This window comes from Chrysoperla carnea, chromosome 4, assembly GCF_905475395.1.
Source record: "Chrysoperla carnea chromosome 4, inChrCarn1.1, whole genome shotgun sequence".
Classification (NCBI taxonomy): domain Eukaryota; kingdom Metazoa; phylum Arthropoda; class Insecta; order Neuroptera; family Chrysopidae; genus Chrysoperla; species Chrysoperla carnea.
The window spans coordinates 55027874-55049627 of NC_058340.1; the positions used below are offsets into that span (position 1 = coordinate 55027874).

The window sequence follows — 21754 nt, forward strand, 5'->3', positions numbered from 1 at the left end:
ACAAGAAAAACTGTTTTTAAATACAGCATCATTCCTTGAAAGTGAAATGAATTGGATAATAAATCGACCAAGTATATTTTTATTCAGTAAACTAAACCTCTTGAATATGACTGTTTCAGGATTATTTCTTAACCTTCAAGTTGCGATGTTATCCTGACAACGATGTCTTCTTCTATCTTCTGTGGTTCGTCAATTTAATCAATTCACAAGAAGAACAGAGTTCATAAATATGGCGAAGGAGGCGTTATAATGTGAATCACTAAACTAAATAAGTAACGGCTTCATTAAAAAATTTGTATGGTATAATGCATTTGCTCCTTAAGGTAGTTCCTCCGCGACCGTCCAGTCAAAAAGTTTTGGACTAATACTATCATTCAGTGCATTAACTGTGCTATGACTATTATACATATACCATATATTATTTTCAAAAGACTGTAGTTCCTCACTACTGTTTCTAGTATACATATAAGCACACACACTATGACATATGCCTTTAACATTAGTCTTCATATCTTTTCCACAAAAATCATCGCTAAAACGAGTTATTTATTTAAGTTTTTTATCGAAACTATATGGTAAATAATTTTTATTTTTATTTATATATTTTCTAAATATAGTATTCTACATTATATTAGTTTTTCATAGAGATGGTGGACGTCATTCATTGGTAAATAAATATAATATTTGTAAATTTGTGTATTTTTATACACTTCTCCCATGTACACGTACAAATTGCGTCACTTTTAATTGCTAATATCTCATGTATGGCATGGTAAATCATCTTCTAATTTTAACAGCAAGTGTATTATGAATTAAATATTTTATATTCTGAGTTTTGAGAAATTCTTGGAATATCACTTTCGTGTAGGTACTACCTTAATACTTTCATTCAAGTTCAACCATTAATATTCGCTACGGGGGCAACGAAATAGTATCCGAAACTGTTTCACTATCATTTGTGACGTCAGACTTTTAGTCTATTCACAATCAAGGATATTTACAAATTATTTCAAATAATATATTACTTTATGTATTATTTATCTCTACAAATTCTTGGTTTAACAAATTAAATTATTTTTTTAAAATATGCATCCAAAAATTGAATGTAATATTCTTAAAATCCATTTAATAATCTACGATCTTTAACTACTAATTTTGTCTAGTAAAAAATTTTCACTATCAATTTTTTAATTAAATAAAATGATATTATTTTGATTATTTTATCTGTTACGATATATTAAAAAAAATGTTTTTGGTCGTATTTTAAACAATCTTTACAGTTTCCAGCAAGGAAAAATATTTATATATGTTTGAATTTATTCATCATACACAAAGCGATCTCTTTTAACCACAATTTTATTCAAAGTAAAAGTGGTGCTTATATGTATGTCATTTTGTCCGCCAATTTATAATTAAAATTATTTAAGACGTCGCTTTATTTTATAATAAATTGCTTCTGTAATATAATTGAGATCAAATACTTAAGTTTTCTCAGTTCTGATGGTGGCAGTTGAGAAAGAACGTTTATGATCCGAAAAGTATTGGTTTGTTAGCAAATTACTAAGTGTAATTCCTTTAAATTTTTAAAAATTGAAGAAAATTGTATATTGAATTTCAAATAGAAATTTATATTTTATATTAGGATAAGTTATTATTGCTACAAACGTCTTTGACAAATTCAAACGAATATAAAAACTTTCATAAATATTTTTCTAAATCACAAGTCGTATACACAAAATAAATATTAAATAGGACTGTTAAGCAAACACGCGCATCAAATCGATTAAAGATTAACAATTAGAAATCAGATGTTTAATGTATCCTCTAGTTAGTGTCCGACCGAAGGTTGTTTTTGGTCGAAGCCGATTAATCGGCTATCGCCACAACCTTCGGTCGAAGCCGAAGTTGAAGGTTTAAAAACATGATTTTAAAACTTTAATATTAAAGTTGATCTCTAGAAGTTGATCTAGAAGCCAATCTAAAGATGATTAAAAAAATTACCTTGAAATTTATTTCAAAATAATAACATTTAGAACAAATCGACCTGAATTCAGGCCGAAGGTGGTTTTTTTTGGCCGAAGATGGTCGAAGCCCAAGCTTCGGTCGGACACTACCTCTAGTATACCTTATTTGGTTTCACGTTTTGGCTCATTCTGTCTGCTAAACAAGCCCATTGTTTACAAATAGGCAGTGTGATGTTTTGTTTGCGTACATTATTTTATTAATGTCAATATATTGATCAGTATGATGACCTTATTGTTTACAATATTAAATACATAGAAATGAAAAGTCAAACGGTACTGGTCAGTATACTAACAATACTGGTATTAATAGAAGAACGCAAGCTTCATATTTTACGTCATGTTATTAGAATAAATTGTTGAGAATTTATAAAAATTAATAAATGATTGCGTTCTAGTAATATAACTATAATTATATAATAACTAAAATTTAAAATTTTATTTATCAATTAATCATCCTTGTACACGTCTTTTGCAAAAAATTCATATCGATTCTCTGTATAGTTTATGAGAAATGTGTCCTTTTTAGTAAAAACACTGACTTGGATAGTTAATTTCTCCTAAATCGTACAAAGAATCGATAAGAATTTTCACAAAAGACGCATAAAAAGATGATTAATTGATAAATAAGATTTCAAATATTTGCTATCATTTTCATTTTTACGGTATCGAAATACCTTGAAAGTTGAATTTGAAATATTTTTTTTTTTACAAATTCACAATCATTTGTTTTTATAACTAATAGGGAAGGCGATGAATGGAAGAACTGGTATGTGAGATCACATATATGTAGTCATAAAGTCTGTGTTCTTAAACGTTGTTATGTGTGATTATGTCACAATATGATGGCATCAATTTACATTTTTTAAATGAAAATTGATGACATCATATTGTGATACTATGACGCAGAACTCAAGCATGGTATGAACATGGTTTGTCGGGCTTTTTGTATGTTAAAATTTCAATAATCAATCAATATCCTGGACAATTTTGAGGCAAAAATAAATACTAAATGATGAAATTTATCACCTTCCCACTTACAAAAAAAAAAATTATCTTTTATTTTAAGTTGAGTTATATCAGTTATAATTCGATTGTATTAAATTAAATTTCAGTTTAAAGAATCAGTTTCGTTCGTTTATCAGCGTTTTATTTCATTTATCACATTGATAAGAGATCGATACAACTGAAAAAAAATATATTTTTACAAAGGCAACTTCCCTCATAATTAGTATTTCACAATTAATTTTTATTCTTTTATCTCGCTTTGAAATTCTAGATTTTAAATAACAAGGAAAACTGATCTTACTGAAAAGTATCAAAAGTGTTGGTTTCGGAAATTTATGCTTATATTATGAACACAATATTTAGCAATAACTAGCATTTACACGATTAACTGGCTGTCTCTCGGAACTTCGTACTCGATTTCGGATATAATAATTTATGTTCTGAGCTATTTCGTTTTTGTTTCAAATCACTTTTGGCTACTTAATATCGGTTCACCGATCTCTCATTTATGATAATGATAAACTGATGAGAATCGAAATTCAAACTTTTTGTTAAAAACTTTCTTGGTTTCGTTTAATTAGTTTATAGTAAAATTACTGTTATTTTAAATTTAATATTTGTTGGTTTGATCGAGTTAATCTATAAAATTGGCAAATGAAGTCTCATTTTCTCTAATTATCAAAATTTAATAATAATTATGCCTGAGTTTGATTTAAGATATTAATGTCATTTATTTTATTTTTTGCGAAAATACACTGTCTATATTGTTGTACGAAATTTTTTTCATGAATTTGCTACAAAAATTCATATAAATATTGATCTATATAAAAAATCAAACACCAATGAATAATATATTAGACATGGTCAAGATAGCAGTTACAATAAAATGAAAAAAATCTACTATTATAAAAATTGCAAAATTATCACCAAGTGTTTTAAAAAATCCAATTATGTCATTATTGAATTTGGCAAAAATAAGAGATAAATAAATCCAAAAATAACTTTCGCTTTTGAGGTTCGATGTGGTAAGTGGTTGATTTTATTTCACGCATATTATGTACTAAACTAATCCTCTTGGAATTCTGCACACAATAATGAATAATCTAATTTTCAAATTTTTTGAGATCTGTTAGTTGAAATTTGAAAAACATCTGATATTCACCGATCACAATTTCATCAGAACAGAAAACTCTAAAAAGTGATATGCACTTTTTTGTGCAGAATTGTATTATTTTGGTACATAGGCTAAACTATCGAAATTTTTAATGTTTCACTGTGAGTATATTTTCACTGGGAGGCACTGGGGTCTCACCACTTTCTGAGTCGAATCCTAAATTGGATTTATTTCTTTTAATAAAATATTTTTCATCTAATTCCAATAAATTATATTCATTTGTTCCATTTGTAGTTCTCGAACTAAATCTTTCTTATATTTCTTATTTATTTTTAAATAATTCAGATTCTAGAAAATAGATTCGTTTATCATTATATTTCATTGCCATTTAAAAAAAGGAAAACGCGTTTCAAATAATTGAATGTTGAAGTTATACTATTCGGAAAAATAAATAAGTAGATCAAAAATAACCTATACTGACTTTGTCAACAATAAACATAAAATAAAGGTAAGTTAAAAACGTTGAATTTATATTAGTTCATTTAATTGATTTTAATTTTCAGTTCTAGAACTGCAAATAGAACAAGGACTTTGTAATTTTAATAAACTGAAAATAGTGCAAACTTAAATAAGAAAAAATAACTTACTGTTGATTTTAAAATAATTCAACATTAATCATGATTTAAAAACTAGTTAAAATTAAAATGAAAAAAAAAATTAGATCACTTTTTGGCCATTTGTTAAATTTAATTTTCTCCTATGACCACCTGTATGTCCATTTCTATGTACTGCAGCTAATGCCACTTGTTGTTCCACAGCTGTATTGATTCGTGCTAATTCAGCTCCCTCGGGCGCGCCTTCCAATGCTTGTAATTTACGTACAACACCATATAATGTCACTGGACTAATTAATCCAAAATCAAATAAGCTACACATATGTAGTACAAAATTTTTATATAAATTACGCATTAAAATTTCTTTACCACGATGTTTAACAAATTCGATGCAAGCTAATGGTATTTGACAATCACCAACAAAACCGAATTTCATGACATGTAAGTTCCATAATTTCATTAATTCTTTTTCACCTTCGTTAACATCGGTGAAATCATCGATCATCATTGTTGTTTTAGTTCGCAACCAATCTGGATCATGTTCACCCTCTGAATCACAATCTAATTCTTGTGGCCATACTGGTAAACACGTTCCAGTGTGATGGTATAATCGTGCATGTCCAGCTAAATATGGGCGCCTAGCATCTCTTTCACATTCTTCTCTTTGTTGTAAAAATTCAGTTAAACTATTTACATTATTTTGACATTTACGTGATCTGTTAACTAATAATCGTGTAACTGGAGCACGGCGAGTGGGACCAGCACTCGGAAGTCGTGGACCAGCTAAAGAATGAGGTGTACCCGCATACGAACTATCATATAATTCATTAATCGCCACATCGATTCTAGCGCCACCATTTTGTAATGGAACATATGTAAACGAAAATCGTGCATGGCATAGACGTAAATGTTTTAATAACGGATATAACGATCCACAATCAAGACTACACCAGGGGCAATGTAAATCTTCACAAGCTTCAGTTTGTTGTCGACTATTGTTATTATATAAAAATTGATAAACAATTTGAGGTCTGGTTTCATTGTTATTTGAACTGACTTTCTCAACTTTCACAGCAACAGGTTGAGGTCGTGACCACCGTAATCGTAATTTTAACGAAGGACCTTTTTTAAACGATTCAAACGAACCACAACTATCGTCCATATCAGTAGATAACGTTTCCCAACTTGAATACTTTTTAGGAGATACTTTTGGTGCAGGTGTGGTAACTTCTTGAAGAGCAATCTCATAATCTCCGTCAGTTAATAAACATCGATTTTGTTTATCGTAAATAACAAGTTCGGCGCCGTATATTTTGGTTGATGTTGATTTTCTACGTTTTTGAGCTGGTTGTCCGTCTGGATCTAAGATACTTTGTGATGTTGTAGTGAAACAATGTACACGTAATAACAGCATATACGATTTAACAAGATGACCATTTGATAAACTGAACGATTCGTTTGGAATGCACACGTTTGCTGTCTGTTTTGCTGGGACAATTATTTCTTCTGATGGATTTACATCTATTTCATTTGTACCTAATGATATTTGCATTAATGGGGATGCACTATCTTTTCGTTTTTTATGACATATTTTCAATAACAATGTTTCTACTTGAGCATATTGTACAGAGTTATCGATTGTTTTATCATAAAATCCTATAAATATTAATTCCATTTGACCGCCATTCGGTATTGGCTTATTTATTTTTTGAGCAGTGATTTTTTCTAATAAACCATCTATTCGAAATGTTTTACGAGCCGCATTTGTACGTGACATTCGATGTTTCATATAACTAAGATTACGATTTAAAAATATTGGCTGAAATTATAAATAATATTCCAATTTATTCATTTTTGTTTCATAATAATTAATTTGAAGTTAATATTCCGATTGAATTTGAAATTATATTTTTGTGTAACGAAAATCTATACAATCAGACTTTGATAAGACACAAATATTTTTTTTCAACCAGAGCGAAAAACTTTTCCCTTAGATTTCCCTAGGATAATATGTTAAAATTAGCTACACACACTAGTAAAAAGACTTCACTTAAATTTTTTTTTTAATTTTCTCCCGTGGGGAGAGAGAGGTAATTTGACATAGTTCTGTCCCTATTCAATGGGCAAAAACCAGGGTTTGTAGCAATAATTGTATACAATCCGTTCAGTAAATCATTTCGCATAGTACATCAATGAGTGTGAGAGAATACGTATGTACATATAATTAAGCAATGTGTGTAAGAAAGATACTATGTATTATATGTTTGTTATTAATTATTATTATATGCAACACAAAATGCCTACTCTTCAATGACGATACAGCTTGAAATCCAATAGCGTATGTGTGTATGAAATAATGTTTGTGAAATGCTTTAGAAAACTATATAATATCTTTCGTATACACATTGTCTAATGTATCTGTGCATATGTATACTCAATGTCCAAAAAAATGCTCGTTTTAAAACATTCTAAGTGTTACTATTATAACATATGATGAGTACGCTTAGAATGTTTTAACTGTGGCATTTTTTTTGACAGTGAGATACCATGGATATAGGAATATTTTAAAAGGGATGGAGTATAACCGAGTGGAGTGAGCCTCACTTAGGGGGAAGAGGCAGGGTATCATTGTGCCTACTTTCTATTGGCTGTTAACTAGGCACATGCTGAAAGTATGCTCAAAACCTTCTTTAAGTGTTTTTGATTCGTTTGTAAGCATGGAAACATGTTTGACATATGGTTGACGAGTGTGGACAACATAAATAAATAATCTTATATTCAAAAGAAAAGTAAAATTTGTAAAGAAAAATAAATATGTGAAGTATTTATGATTGTTTTAAAACAATTTTTCTACGATATAAGTAACCAAAACGCAAAAATATTCTATTCAATTTAGTGAATATTAAATCTTCAATTCTAGTGTTACAACTATTATAAGTTAACTAATGAAATTCAAAAGAAGGATTAAGAATGTCTCGAAAATACGTCGATTAATTTTTAATACTAAATTTCAACGTATTATAGAATTTTTTAAATATGAAATTGATGTTAAAATATATTATTTAGGTGATTAGTCGGTCATAGGAATATTAAAGGTATATTCCTTCATCCAAGGGTAGTTAGTTAAAAATATTATATTTGTAATTAATTTCTAAATAGTATTAAAAAAAATTCTTTAAGGTAAAAGATTTTACTTTAAATAGAAAGATTTTTTGCTCGGACCAATCTACAACACACGCAGAATTCGCTACCCATTTAAATTTTCCCGCAATTGAGAGTGCGAACAGCCACAGCCAATCAAAAGCCGACATATTGCTTGAGGCAATCTAAAACCATGAAAATAGAAATATTAAAATCTAAAATACACGAAATATTATCATTCTATTTGAATTTACCGCAAATGAGAGCCACAGCCAATCAAAAGTAGGCACATTCCTTCCCCCCTGAGTGGTACACCCCTCCCTCGTCGAAAGTAGGACTTTATACTACATCCCTACTATAATTACTAGATCCGTGATCGCCTATATGTTACTAAAAATAAAATCTTGAGACACTCGAATTTAAACTTTTAGTAACAGTTGGTATTCCATAATTATTTAACTTTTACTCGCCGTACGGTTATTACCCGAATATCGTTTGGAGTTTGATTTATAATTATCTTAAAATGATTTTTCCTCAACTTTACATCTCTAACAGTAATGCTCATTTTAGAAAAAAATAAGACTTTTATTGGAAATTTAATGCTCTCCAAATTTTAACATGGTGTTTTTGAAACTGGGTTAATCGTTTAGAAGAATGATATATTGGTGAAAAACCAATAATAATAGAGATCCACCTTGCTTTTGCCTTTTTAATGCCTTACATATCTTCTAAATACAAAAGTTTTAAGAATAAATATCATATTCTTAGCGTCAAAAATTTTATTTCTTTTTCAATCGAAAAATTACCTTCTTGGACAAAAAGCATTATTTACTTACCGATAACATATTTCGTGTCCGTAAAAATCGATATATTTGTGTTGGCTCTAAAAAAATTAAGCAATGTTATTTTTAATTCCATAATATTAGTCCTAGGATGGACAAATAGACAAATAAAATGATTTTTATGCAAAATTTTGAGAAAATAATCTATGTTTATATTTGGGGAATTTTTTCAAAATCTAAACAATAAAATATAATTCGCTAATTTAACATAAAGAAAATCATTTTTCATTATAATTTGCATAATATGAAATAATAAAATCAAAGTTTTTTTTATAAATTTCATAAAACTGTAAGCATAATACAGATAAGGGTCTTTGACTGGAAAAAGGTAAGCGGACATTTATTACAGAAGCCAAAACATAACCAAGATACTTACTTTCAAATGCTTGTAAAAATAATTCATGATCCGCTTGTATATGGTCCATTTTTGGTGTTTTAGCACTTTCGGCATCTTTGTCCCTTTTCTTCGGTGGCATTATTTATTAGTTTAAAATAAATTTTTCTAGGACTCAGATCCCGCGAAACTCTGCGGCTATCAGAATTGACTATTACCAACACTCAATAAAAAAAAAATTATTTATTAATTTTTTTTTAAATTTTTAATATTTTATTTTGTTTATTAATTATTTTTTAACAACATAAACTAGTGATTAAATCAAATGTTTGTAAATAAAAACAATTAGTTTAATTAATAAAATAATGAAATTAATTTTTCAAACATTTTTCGGTTAAAAAAGTTCAATAGAGTTCAATAATATTTTCTATAGACTTAAATAAATCGAACAGCTGATCACAAACAAAACCATAACCAAATTCGTGACAGCTGGATTTTTTGGAAACATCCACTATGGAATATGTTGGTAAGTTTAACTTCAAATAATAAATATTTTCTAATTTTTTAAAAGTATTCGTAGTTTATTTCCATACAGTTAATTTATTTTTTTTTAAATTACCTTAAATCTTTTCGAATCATTGATGCAAGTCATGAAGATGACTTTTTGATAATTTTGAAATTTTCAATTATTAACAGTTAAAAAAATTTATAAAACCTGTATGATTTATCATTAAAATTTTAATAGTTTATCTTAATTGTAATTGTTTTAATTATATCTAAACACTTTTAATTATAAAAAAGTTGTTTACAAAACTTTTAATGACAAAACACAAAGAACTTTCTGTTATTATAACCTTTTTCCGGATCTTGATGAAATATAATAAGATGGTGAATATTTTAATTGTTAACGGCTAAATATATATGACTGATAATTAATTGAAGGAATATGCTATTTAAACGACGCTAAAAATTAAGCTATTCAAGATATTCCATATAAAAATTAAAAAAAAATTTAATCATGAGTTTAATAAAAATAAACTGGGGAAAGTGAAATTTATAAGCCCTAAACGTTAAATCAGTATGCATTATTATTCCCATGCAACTGAATTGAAAGGCAAAAACTAGGTTTTATATTTATCGTGTGACATATCAGTTATATTTTTTCGAGAAATTAACTTTTGCACACTTTACAAAATAAATGCGGTATGTAAACAATTTATTGAGATATAAAACTTGTAAACACGAAGTCTATTGCTGGCTTATCTCTTCGTAATTACTAAAAAAATTGTTTGAAGTTTAACCTTCTCCAACTTCAAAGACTTTCGAGAAGTTTCCTACTCGATCAAAATAAACTATTTTCGATAAGTTCTATTAGTGTCTCCTTCGATTTTTTTTTTTATTCAATTAAGAAGACTCGCTTTGCACCCTGACCTATGTAACGGCCTTCAGCCTTGGCTTGCATCAAATGCAAAAAGCCGGTTCTCTCTAGCATGTATAGAAGAAAAAGGGTAGTTTTGGCGACGTTTTTCCCATTTTTGGAGGTTTGCTATGTAAAGAATAAAATTTTTCGAAATATTTTGTTAATTTGACATTATTTCGTGTCGATTGGTGAAAATCTCATCTCTCTAGCATGTATAGAACTTAAAAAAAGTAATTTTGATGAAGATCCCATCTTTCTAGTTTGTATAGAACAGAAAAACGTAATTTTGGGGGATGTTGAAAACGTTGAAGTTTTCCGTTTTTCCCGTATGTATCCACGCCTTACTAGCATGTCTAAAAGTGCCTTAGAATTTGTATATGTCAGTTAGTTAATGTATCAGCTTCACTTGAGGTTATACTTTATTAAAGATAATTAAATAGAAAATTTCTTTTGTCCGATATTTCGCTAAACATGGTGCCCATCGTTCAGCACCATGAAAAATGCAATTTTTCGCGGCTGGGCATATCAAAATCACATACGAGGTTTCATCCTGTTTGTAATCGTTTATGAAAAAGTACCTGTACGAGTGACTTAATCTTTTTAGTGAGCTTATCTGCTCCTAATATGTTTGGAATGTTCATTTGGTATCAAAAATGACACATCATGAGTTTTAATAAAAATCACGGGCATAATACTGTTAGGATCGAGTAATTTTATCTTTGTAATCGAACATCAGATTGGACCTACTTCTTCGGATTGCTTTAATAGTCAATTTAGATCTTAAAAGATAAGAGATAGAATTCATTAAAAAAAGAAAATTTTAGTTTCAAGATCATTTGACCTTGATCTTCAAATGATTTTGAAAATTTATCTGGACTTAAAAGTTATTAACACAGACGAATGACCATTATTGCCTTGATAAATTTTTCTAAAGCTTGCGTATTTTCTTTCAATAAAATGCAATAATGGCATATTTTTAAGTGCCATTTTCTCCGAAAGCTAACGATTTTTGATAAAATGTTTTAAATCAAAAATGTTAGTTTTTTTTAAATGAGAATCAACTTTATATTTTAAATTAAAGAGAGAATTGAAAAAATTTCAATTTTTTTATATTTTAAAGTGTTTACCTTTTTGGATTTAAATTGACTATTAAAGCAATCTAAGAGAACTAGATCCAATCTAATATCAGAGCATGATGTCCCCCATCAAACCCTGCAATTTTTTAAGTTATTTTTTCATTGGCTAACTACAAAACGAGCTATTATGAGTCATAATAGATTTAAATGGTTCACTCTATATACTGGTTGTTTAAATTTGAATCCTCTTTTTATCTTTGGTTTAATCGAGTATTATACTAATATTTTAATAACTAAAAACAAAAACGAAAATACCAACTAACAGAGTCAACTGTTTAAATGACCTGCACAAGTTGCGGTATTACTAATATGTAATAATACTAATTGTAAGTTCAATATATTATGATTTATAGAAACGGAGCAAGGAGCTGGTGAAAATGCTCCATGTACAGTAAATAATGATACAGAAGTGGAAAATAAAGATGTAGTTAAAAGTGATACATTAAAATCGAAAGAAGATTCACAGAACACACCAACAACATCAGAAGAAGTGACCAGTGCCGGAGGTGTTGATTGTAAGGTTGATGTAACAGAGAATGATGTTACAAGTACTGTATCAACCGATGACAAATTAGTTAGTAATGTTGCTGCCACTGAAAATGAAGAGACAAAAGTTAAAGAAACTGTTACATTTAAAGTTGTATGTAATAAAACGAAGCATGATGTAACAAGTGAATTAGATAATACAGTAGAACAACTTAAAACACAATTAGAAACTATAATTGGTAAGTTTCTTAAATTATATAATAAATAATTGAAAAAAATACACACATCCCTGGAATCGAACCCGGATCTTTTTGATTCACATTAAGCGTCTTTCCCATTCGACCAGATATGCTGAAATCGAATGTGCAATTTTTTCGATAAACGTTAACAATATTTTGAAGATTATTGCTTAATCAATTTTACTTCTTTAAAAATTTCAATGATCACACAATAATTCATTATTACACTCACCGAGAAAATTAAACTTCCAAATACCTATTGGCCCAACGAAAAATAATGCCACTTTTTCGATTTTTAAAAATCGAATAACTCGAAACGTGTCATTATTTTCATTGAACCAATGGTAAATTTTATTTAGAATTACATAGACCACATAGAATTAAATTTTCAGGCTACTTGACAGTATTTTTTTTTATTTTGCTGGGTCTTTTGTCAATGGACATTAAACATGTATCAATAATGATTTTTAAATTTATTCTAGGTATACCTAAAGCACTTCAAAAAGTGATGTTTAAGGGCTTAGCTCGAGATGAACAAACTTTAAGAGCAATTGGTATTACACAAGGTGCTAAAGTTATGATTGTTGGTTCGAAATTACATGATGTGTTAGCCGTTTCCGGTGTTTCAAAAGAGGTAAATAATCTAAAAAAAAGTAATAAATAGGGACGCAAATATTTTTTATAATATCGGTATATCGATTTTATAATTCGACATTACCGATTAATCGATTAAAATATATCCATATTTTCGCAGGAAATGGTAAAAAAATTTAGAAATACTAACTAAATTCTAAGGCCGACAGTTAACCATTGCAATCATAAATGGCTAACACCGAATACGATAAGTGTGTTCAAAATAGCGGGGTAAAAAATTATAGATAAGCAAACGAAATTAATGGGCGAGCGACCAATTAAACAAATTTCTTGCCTGGTATATTGAACATTTCCAATTTTGATCAGCAGGGACTTCCCGTGACGATAACGCAACGCCAGCAAATGTTGCTAGATAAATAAAAATAATTTAGAGAATACGGGTTTATGTACATGTTTTATTGAACGTCTTGGGCTCATATTTACATAAAAAATTTGCATTGCATTAATTTTCAGTTATTATAGGAAAAAATTAATTTTTCCAACTCATAGAAAGTAAACCGCTAGTCATCTTCTTTAGCATTTTAAAATTTTAACCCTAATGGATTGATAAAGTTAATGTTTACTTTACAATTAATTTTATAGAAGTTTATTAAAACTTTGTGATTTTAAAATAACTTATAATTATAAAAGAGTTTTTCTATCTTTAAGTCTGCAGCTCAAGAGGAGAAAGCAGCAGCTTCCACTAAAGAGCCACTATGTAGACAAAAAATACATCGAAAAGTTTTAGATAAAGGAGTTCCAGATGATGCCATGCCTGGATTATTAGAGAGTAAAGTATGTGTTTAAAATACAATCATAGTAAACGTTATGAACTAATTGTTTTTTGTTTTTCTTATAGGAACCGTTACCGACAAGGCCGTTATCTGGTATGTTAAATAAACATGGTGGAAAAGTTAGGCTAACATTTAAACTAGAACAGGATCAAGTATGGTTAGGAACTAGAGAACGTACTGAAAAATTAGGAATGAGTTCTATAAAAAGTGTGATATCTGAACCAATTGAAGGGTTCGAACATTACCATATTGTGGTTAGTATTTCTCTTTATAAAAATTAAAATTTATAATATTCAGATTTTTTTGGCTCTACTGCACACGTGATGTCAATCCGACAAGCAATGACAATAAAACAGTGTCAACTTTTGTATTAATATATCACTATTATCAACTTTAAATGACGTCAAACCAAACCTTCGTGTAACATCGTGTGTTTCCGGATCGTTTTCGCCAATTTGAATTTTATTGATTTTCATTGTCTGTTTTCTCGGTCATATGGCTTCAAAAAAATCGGGGAAAAAATTAGCCCATTTATCAAGACATTTACTTTCATTTAAAAAAAGAAAAAAAAATGTGAAAAAGGTCTATTGTTCAAAAACCGAACGAATTTGGCAGAAACTAAGAAAATACTATTAGCTATGACCAAAAGATTACTGTAAAATAATCATGCAAATCAGATTCAATTTCAAAATCAATACAATCTGTATCCCTTTAAAGCGAAAACTTACCCAGAGGTTGTTTTCGAAAACTATTGACGATCATAGGTTAAAATGAGACAAATTCTTATTATACGATAATTCTTTACTTAGAAGTTATATAATTTTAATATCTAACAAGTTTTAAATTTATCTTTAGGGTCTTCAATTAGGTCCAACAGAAGCATCTAGATATTGGATATATTGGGTTCCAGCACAATATGTAGATGCGATCAAAGATGCAATTTTAGGAAAATGGCAGTATTTTTGAAATGTTTTTCTGTAAAGAAACAAAGAAGCAACAAAATAATCTTCCTTTTATTATTTGTCAATACAAAAAGAAATCGACAGAACTATATTTGTTGTATTTACTCAAATTTTTTGTTAAATGTTTAGGTTTTCATTTGATTTTTTATTCTCGTATATGTATTTCAATTGTTTTTTAAATTTTGTATATTTGATAATTGCTTTATTTCTAATTATAAAAAAAAAGATCGATTACATTAAGCTCTAACATCAATTTCATATGCTAAATAATTGTATGAAGTGCCAATAAAAATTAAATTATTTATAAATTCCAAATTTATTAAGACATATAAAATTAATTTACCAGATTATCTAATGGTTTATAGACCGTGGGCAGAATGGGTCCTTTGTAAAATGATTAATACATACTTCAAATTTCGTGAGTGGCTTCCTTTTGGCTAGTCTATCAAACTTCTCTCTACGACTTTTTTCGAAAGCGCTGTGTTCTCAAATGAGCACAATAATGTCATATTTAAGCACGTCATATTTAACAATTCAGTAAAAATGAATTATGTTTGTATTGAAAGGCAAAAATATTTAGGTACGGCATGTTCGAGGTCGTAGACAAGCTCATGGGTTCAGTTCATGGTCATAGCGTCCGACAAATTCCTTGCTGCGTTTTTTCAGACCGATAGCTTAAATATGATGTCATAGTGCTCATTTAGAGCGCAGTGTTTTCGAAAATAGTCGTAAAGAGAAGTTTGGTAGACTTGCCAAAAGGAAGCAACTCACGAAATTTAAAGTATGTATTAATCATTTTACAAAGCAACCTTTCTGTCCCACGGTACTGGATAATTTTAAACTTTTAGAATTAATAGCTATTGACAATCCAAATTATTAATCTTTGTTTTGTATTACTGTGATTTGTAAACACTTTCTCATAACTCCTCGAATTGTAAGTCATCTTACACTGTTCTTCCTCACTAGAAAATGCTAAACTAATAGTGAAAAGTGTTTAAAGCTATCTAGTACGTTTGCCAAGCTACGTTAGAATTATCTAAGAAAACGTTTTGCGTATGGAAGTCTTATAAAATTTTGAATGTATAAAATTTACAATCAGAAATCCAGAATACAATCTAAAAGCGTTTTCTGATGTTTTAAGATTTATCAATATTAGCGCAGCAATCGTAGAGTGCATTTATTTTGAAATAAAAACGCCTCTCCTCTTTTAATTTTAAATATGTTTGAGGTTCAGGGTGATTTCCAAATAAATTAACTCTAAATCAGTTTATGTACGGCTGCTTCTTACCTTCATTACAAGTTAGCATATTTATTCAACTTGTTTAATAATTTTTTGCATTACTAACAAACTTATCGCAAACCTAACAGAGTATACAGGGTGGATCATTTTAAATTAATAGCTCGTTTTGTAGATAACCAATCAAAAAATAACATAATAGAGTTTGATGGGATACATCATGTTCTAACATCAGATTGGAAATAGATCTTCAGGTTGCTTTAGTAGACAAATAGACATTCTAAACGGTAATAGATAGAATAACACTTAGATATTAGAAAGTTGATCCTCATTAAAAAAAAACTAACAAATTTTGTTTGAAACATTTTTTGAAAATCGTTAGCTTTCGGAGTATGAGGATCAACTTTCTAATTTAAAGTGTTAATCTATCTTTTACCGTTTAGGATCTAAATTGGCTATTAAAGAAACCAGAAGAACTAGGTCAATCTGATGTTAGAACATGATTTCTACCATCAAACTCAGCAACTTTTGTTTAAGTTATTTTTTGATTGGTTAACTACAAAACGAGCTATTAGCGATTATAGATTAAAATGACCCACTGTATGCCTTTTAGTACAATCGTCACGGGAAATTAACATATAAGGCGACGAGCGATACGCAATATCCAATAGAACTGTCTACAATAGACCTATATGAAATTATGATTGAATAAAAAAATTTCCGATAAATTTCATATACTTCAGTTGCTAATCGCGTGTCGATCGTTGCCCATCACTTTGTGTGTGAATTCACCAATATGTTGAATTCACATCGGAGCGACAGAAATAAACGATAGAATGGTTCAATGAAGTATATGACGTTAAAATAATGATTGTAAAATCTATGTCCCGATCTGTCGCCTATACTCCATCCCATTGAAATAAATTTTGTTTTAAATCTTTTTCAATGTAAACAAGTAATGCAATATGAATTTGAGATTCAAAGTTAAATTCTTTAATAGTTAAAAATGCGCTCTGCCAACTTTTCGCAGATTGACGCACTATCATGAAATGAAAAGGCTGCATTTTACCATGGGCTTAGACGTTCGAATATCAAGTTAAAAAGAAAAGTTTTTTTATTCAATTCAGTCACTTAAAGTTTGAGTAAATTCAATTCTTGTTTCTTTTTATCAAAACAAAATTTTTGTTTGAAATTTCTAGTGTTAATTTTTTTAATGGAAAATAATTTGTTTCTAAATTTTGTTCTAACCAATGATTGTATTGTTTTGAGAGATATTCTTCTGTTTAATAATTTTAAAAAAATACAGTTCTTTTGTTTTGTGTGTGATGTTTTTAGATTTATAAAAATATAATTATAATATAATTAAATAGTTATATAAATGAAATTTAATATTACGTAATTGATATAATAATATAAAATTCGATATTAAATTAATGTAATTTTTACACTGAACGAAAGCACAGTACATTTATTTAAAAGAAATATAATTTGCATTTATATTTATTGTAAATGCTTTTGCGCAATGTTTTTGAGTGTTTTCATAAAAATAAAATACTTTAATATATAAAATTAAAAGTAGAAATTTTTTTATTATACCCCAAATTTCAATTTGAAATTCACTTTCGTAATAAGCAAACCCATCAAATTTTCATATTTTCTGCAGTATTTCAAAATGGAAATGAGTAATGGTATAAACATTTCGCGTACTCATGGTTTTATGAAATAAGTTACATGATGCACTGGCTAATTAAAATTAAAAACTGTTAAATCATTGCTTATATTTGGCTGCGTAATATGATCAATAAAGTTTTCTGAAGCTAGGAGGAAATTGGACCAACTGCTTGAGATGTTGCTGGAATTGCGGCGGAGACTTCAAGAACAATCCCTAATAGGAAATTAAAAATTTTTTTTTTGTTATCAATAAATAAAAATCGTTATATATTTAAAATTTTGTTATATTTTTAAATTTTCTATCCTATTTTTTCTTTCAGAGCAAAATTATCCATTAATTAATTATTTAGTAAAAGTAAGTATTAAGTTAATTGTATTCTTGAAAATAAGACGGGTATTAATACGAATAACAGAGCCCTAATGGTATAATGGTTAGCGTATCTGACTTCGAATAAATAGTCCCTTGGTTCGAAACTAGGTGAGGACATATATTAAAAAAAAGTTCATTAAATCTTTTAAGCAAAATCTGATTTTTATTTTCATTTTTTTTCAAATTTCCACCACAGCATGTTTGCCTAGTAAATGATGAAAAAATTAGTTTTTTTTCGTTCAAAAACCTCAATTTTTTTCACATTTCTACTAGGAGAACATCAAGGACGGACGGAATAAGTAGTACCTGATAGCAAGGTAATTGTTGTCACCTCGTAAGTCAGAAAGTTAGTGGTCTGCACACCCGTGTTTGGTGAGTGTGACCTCTAGTGGGCAGACTAATAACTTTCTGCCAAAATAAAATTTTAGACTTTCGGGGTGAAAACACTTACTCACCTTTCTCCTTATCAGGAACTACTAATTCCCACTTATGTTCTCCTAGTACAAATGTTGAAAAAATTGAAAATTTTTTCGAAATTATATTATTTATTTTTTGAATATAAAATTAAACTGACCAATTATTTATATTAGCTGACCAATTATCAGCGAATGCTTCCCGATCGCGCATAGGTAGAGTTTTTTCAATCTTTAATAAAAAATTTTCTGATGCTGACCAATTAATGAGACCAACTGACCTTTTATGACCAATTTCTGACCTTTCAGATGGTATAATTGGTCAATCGAAATTCCGCACATGAGGTGCTAAGATCGCGGAGCTTTATTTTGCTTGCTTTTTTGTTGTATGTATGCATGTATGTGTACATACTAAAATTTATTCTTGTTAAATGAAATTTAATAAGATTTTGTAACAGGAGAACATGTTATTTTACCCAAAAAAAATTAATTATGTTAGTCCCACTTTCCTACTTATGTCATAAATCACTCTTTTGCCAGGGGGTGGGAATTAGAAACACCTAAAATATACCTTACTCTCTCTTACTTATTAGTCGCTTTTGGTTCTCATAACAATTTTCTAAAAAACAACTTTCTCTCGGCATAATTATATTAAAAAAAATTAATCGGGACAATGCTAGATACGAACCGAGGTGCTCTGTAACCGGAGGCGACTGGGTTAGTCACCACTCTACCTTTGACATATTATATATCTCAATAATGTAATATACATGTCTTTTACTCATCTTTTTTGAATAAACTTGTTTTCTTAAACTTACATTTAGTATTTATTTTTCTTCTGACGCATTATGTATTTCTTATTACTCACCTATTTTAGAAATTTTGTGGGGGACCAAATTACGTTAGCTTTATTGCTAATACAAGGACAACCTCGTATCTTAGAACATCGAGATATGAAGATAGAGAACCTTGGCCTGTAAGTGAATGCGATATGCGAAGCGAGAGAGAAAACTGCCAGTAAGTTTACCTTGTCTAATACATATACTAATACTTACTAATCCATATAATAAGAATATCACTGAAAAAAATATTTCCTAAAATTAAAATTTTGGGAAGGATAGGGTTTTATCACAGTTTAAAAACTGTAAAAAATAACTAGATTTACATAAAACATTATAAAAATTTATTTTCATATAAGTATTTATAAAAGTATTAAAAACCCGAATTTGTTAAAACCTTGGCACACTAATCAAAATTTTAATACAATTTTTATATTTGACGGACAAATAATTATTTTGTTAAAATACAATATACATTATACAATTGTTGCTAAATTTCAAAAAAATATACATATATAAGCTGCGAATGGATTTTCTCAACCTTCACTTAAATTGAGCGAATAACGAACGTCTATTAACTAAATTATTGTAAAATATTGCTAAAAATGGTAGAGCATGACAAGAAAAATTGGATTGTTTACTATTTGTAAAAATTATTTAACTGATATACAAATGAAAAATTGCTTCTTAATAAATAATGACAACTCCTCACTCAATGTAAAAAATTAATCCTACCGTAATTGTGTTAAAACTTACGAGTTATAACACAATTTTTCGATATTTTCAATTAATGGAGAAATTCAACATTAAAATAAAGCTGTTGTTAGAATATTCGATTTTTATTAACCAAAACTACAATGTTATTTACGTACATTTTTTCTTCGGCTGAGTAGGGGAAACAAATACAAGCAATATATCGACTCAAAGAACTATCTGTGGATATTAGAAAATCTAACGAGAAAAATTTATATTCAAAATAAGTAGTTGTAAATTCATTTAATTCTGCCCCCTCCCTTCTCATTTAAAAATGGAAATATAATAAGCAAGTTGGAAATTCCACATAGTTATTTGAACATATAAACAGATTGACCACCACAAGCCCATGCTGAAATTTTTCGAGTTAAATGACCCACCAGGAATCATTACAAAAAGATTCTCCGATATATAAAAAAAAAGTTTAAGCACCATGGCGTCAGTTTTGTGCGGTACAGGTGAGAATATGAATCCAATAGTTTGAACAAAAGTTGAATAACTTTTAAACAGGTTGTTTAGTACGCCAAATTGTCGGGAAATTGAATAATTTTCCAAAATTTTTGAAGAATATATTGTCTATTAAATTTTGACCGAAGATTATTAGAATTGAATCTCGTATTTAACGTATTTCAGGGGAAGATTTCTTAATACTACCTAATTTAATGAGCATTGGTGAGGAGTCACTTCATTATTGTGTATTTTAGAATGCAATGTATTAAAAAAATAAAATGACTAGAATTAACTGTTTTTTAAATACTGACACTAATTATTATAAATCAATGGTATTTATTATGTTTGCTTAATAAATTAAATATCTACTTGTTTCATTTCAAATTTTGTACAAGACTGTTGTCTTTATACGGAAGACACGTTCAAATTTTTAAGGAAGAAGGAAAACTCATATAATCAGAATAATTTGACACAACAAATTACGTAATATTTATATTAAATATTTCAAAAAAAAAAAATGGCTTCTAAAATTTAATTGCTGGGAAAACTTTGATGGAAAACAAGTAATTATGATTTTTTTGGAAATGAACAAGTAATTATTTATGATGGGTACATGGTGATTACTACCTAAGTGTCCACTGGCAACAAGCTTGCAAAATTGCGGAGACAGAATCATCTACACACGGGTAAAATTTATGTCTAACCAAAGTACGTGGAATATCAGGGTCTGTTTAATAGAATTTTGAAAAAGTAAGTAAATTTGTATATTTTTCGTTTTTTATAATGAGTGGAGGCGATATTTTTATGGAAAAAACAGACATTATACAGGTTCGGATTCTTCTTAAATTTTGCAAAAAAGTTGTTAGTGAAAAAAAAAAAAAACTAATTGTATAAATGATGGATAAAAATAAATATGTATAAATCCAAACTTAATAAAAAAAATATTTGGCAAGATGTCCTAAAAATTAAAAAATAAATTAGTATTACAAATAATATTAATAAATAGTTAATATATAAAAACATTATGTTATGGTAACATATATTTTTTTTTGTAAATGGCACACGATTATTAAAAATAAAACTTAGTTTGTAGTACAATAGCAAATTAAGTAAATGACACTAATTTTATCAGACTTAAATTATAGCTACCGTTAAGTAAAAATTAAGTATAGACAATGTTTTCTTTCTTTTTTAATATTTTGAGAAATTTTAGCTGCAGATGAATCAAAATATTTTGTTTTAGAAAATTAACAATTTAATTTTCATTTAATGTTAGT

The 21754-nt window shown here is 28.4% G+C and overlaps 2 protein-coding genes across 2 annotated transcripts; one reads left to right on the top strand and one right to left on the bottom strand.

Annotated features, from left to right (window-relative positions):
* Window positions 1-4860: 4860 nt before the first annotated feature.
* LOC123298800 (polycomb protein SUZ12) lies at window positions 4861-9268 on the bottom strand. The gene is made up of 3 exons (XM_044880897.1): window positions 9117-9268; window positions 8735-8781; window positions 4861-6576 (listed from the first exon to the last, which is right to left on the bottom strand). The coding sequence occupies exons 1-3, from the start codon at window positions 9214-9216 to the stop codon at window positions 4861-4863; spliced, it is 1863 nt and encodes a 620-aa protein (XP_044736832.1). The 5' UTR covers window positions 9217-9268.
* Window positions 9269-9472: 204 nt separating this feature from the next.
* Window positions 9473-14885, top strand: LOC123297976 (ubiquitin domain-containing protein UBFD1-like). Its single transcript, XM_044879821.1, has 6 exons — window positions 9473-9600; window positions 11984-12355; window positions 12838-12989; window positions 13658-13783; window positions 13848-14036; window positions 14638-14885. The coding sequence occupies exons 1-6, from the start codon at window positions 9588-9590 to the stop codon at window positions 14746-14748; spliced, it is 963 nt and encodes a 320-aa protein (XP_044735756.1). The 5' UTR covers window positions 9473-9587; the 3' UTR covers window positions 14749-14885.
* Window positions 14886-21754: the final 6869 nt, after the last annotated feature.

Bases quoted from the DNA above. Each gene is read 5' to 3' on its own strand.
- LOC123297976 (XM_044879821.1), top strand. The intron at 12,356-12,837 runs GTAAGTTTCTTA...AATTTATTCTAG, and splicing joins ACAATTAGAAACTATAATTG to GTATACCTAAAGCACTTCAA. The intron at 13,784-13,847 runs GTATGTGTTTAA...TTTTTCTTATAG, and splicing joins CTGGATTATTAGAGAGTAAA to GAACCGTTACCGACAAGGCC.
- LOC123298800 (XM_044880897.1), bottom strand. From the start codon at position 9,216: ATGCCACCGAAGAAAAGGGACAAAGATGCCGAAAGTGCTAAAACACCA. The intron at 8,782-9,116 runs GTAAGTATCTTG...TAATTTTTTTAG, and splicing joins ATTTTTACAAGCATTTGAAA to AGCCAACACAAATATATCGA. The intron at 6,577-8,734 runs GTAAGTAAATAA...TTATAATTTCAG, and splicing joins GGACACGAAATATGTTATCG to CCAATATTTTTAAATCGTAA.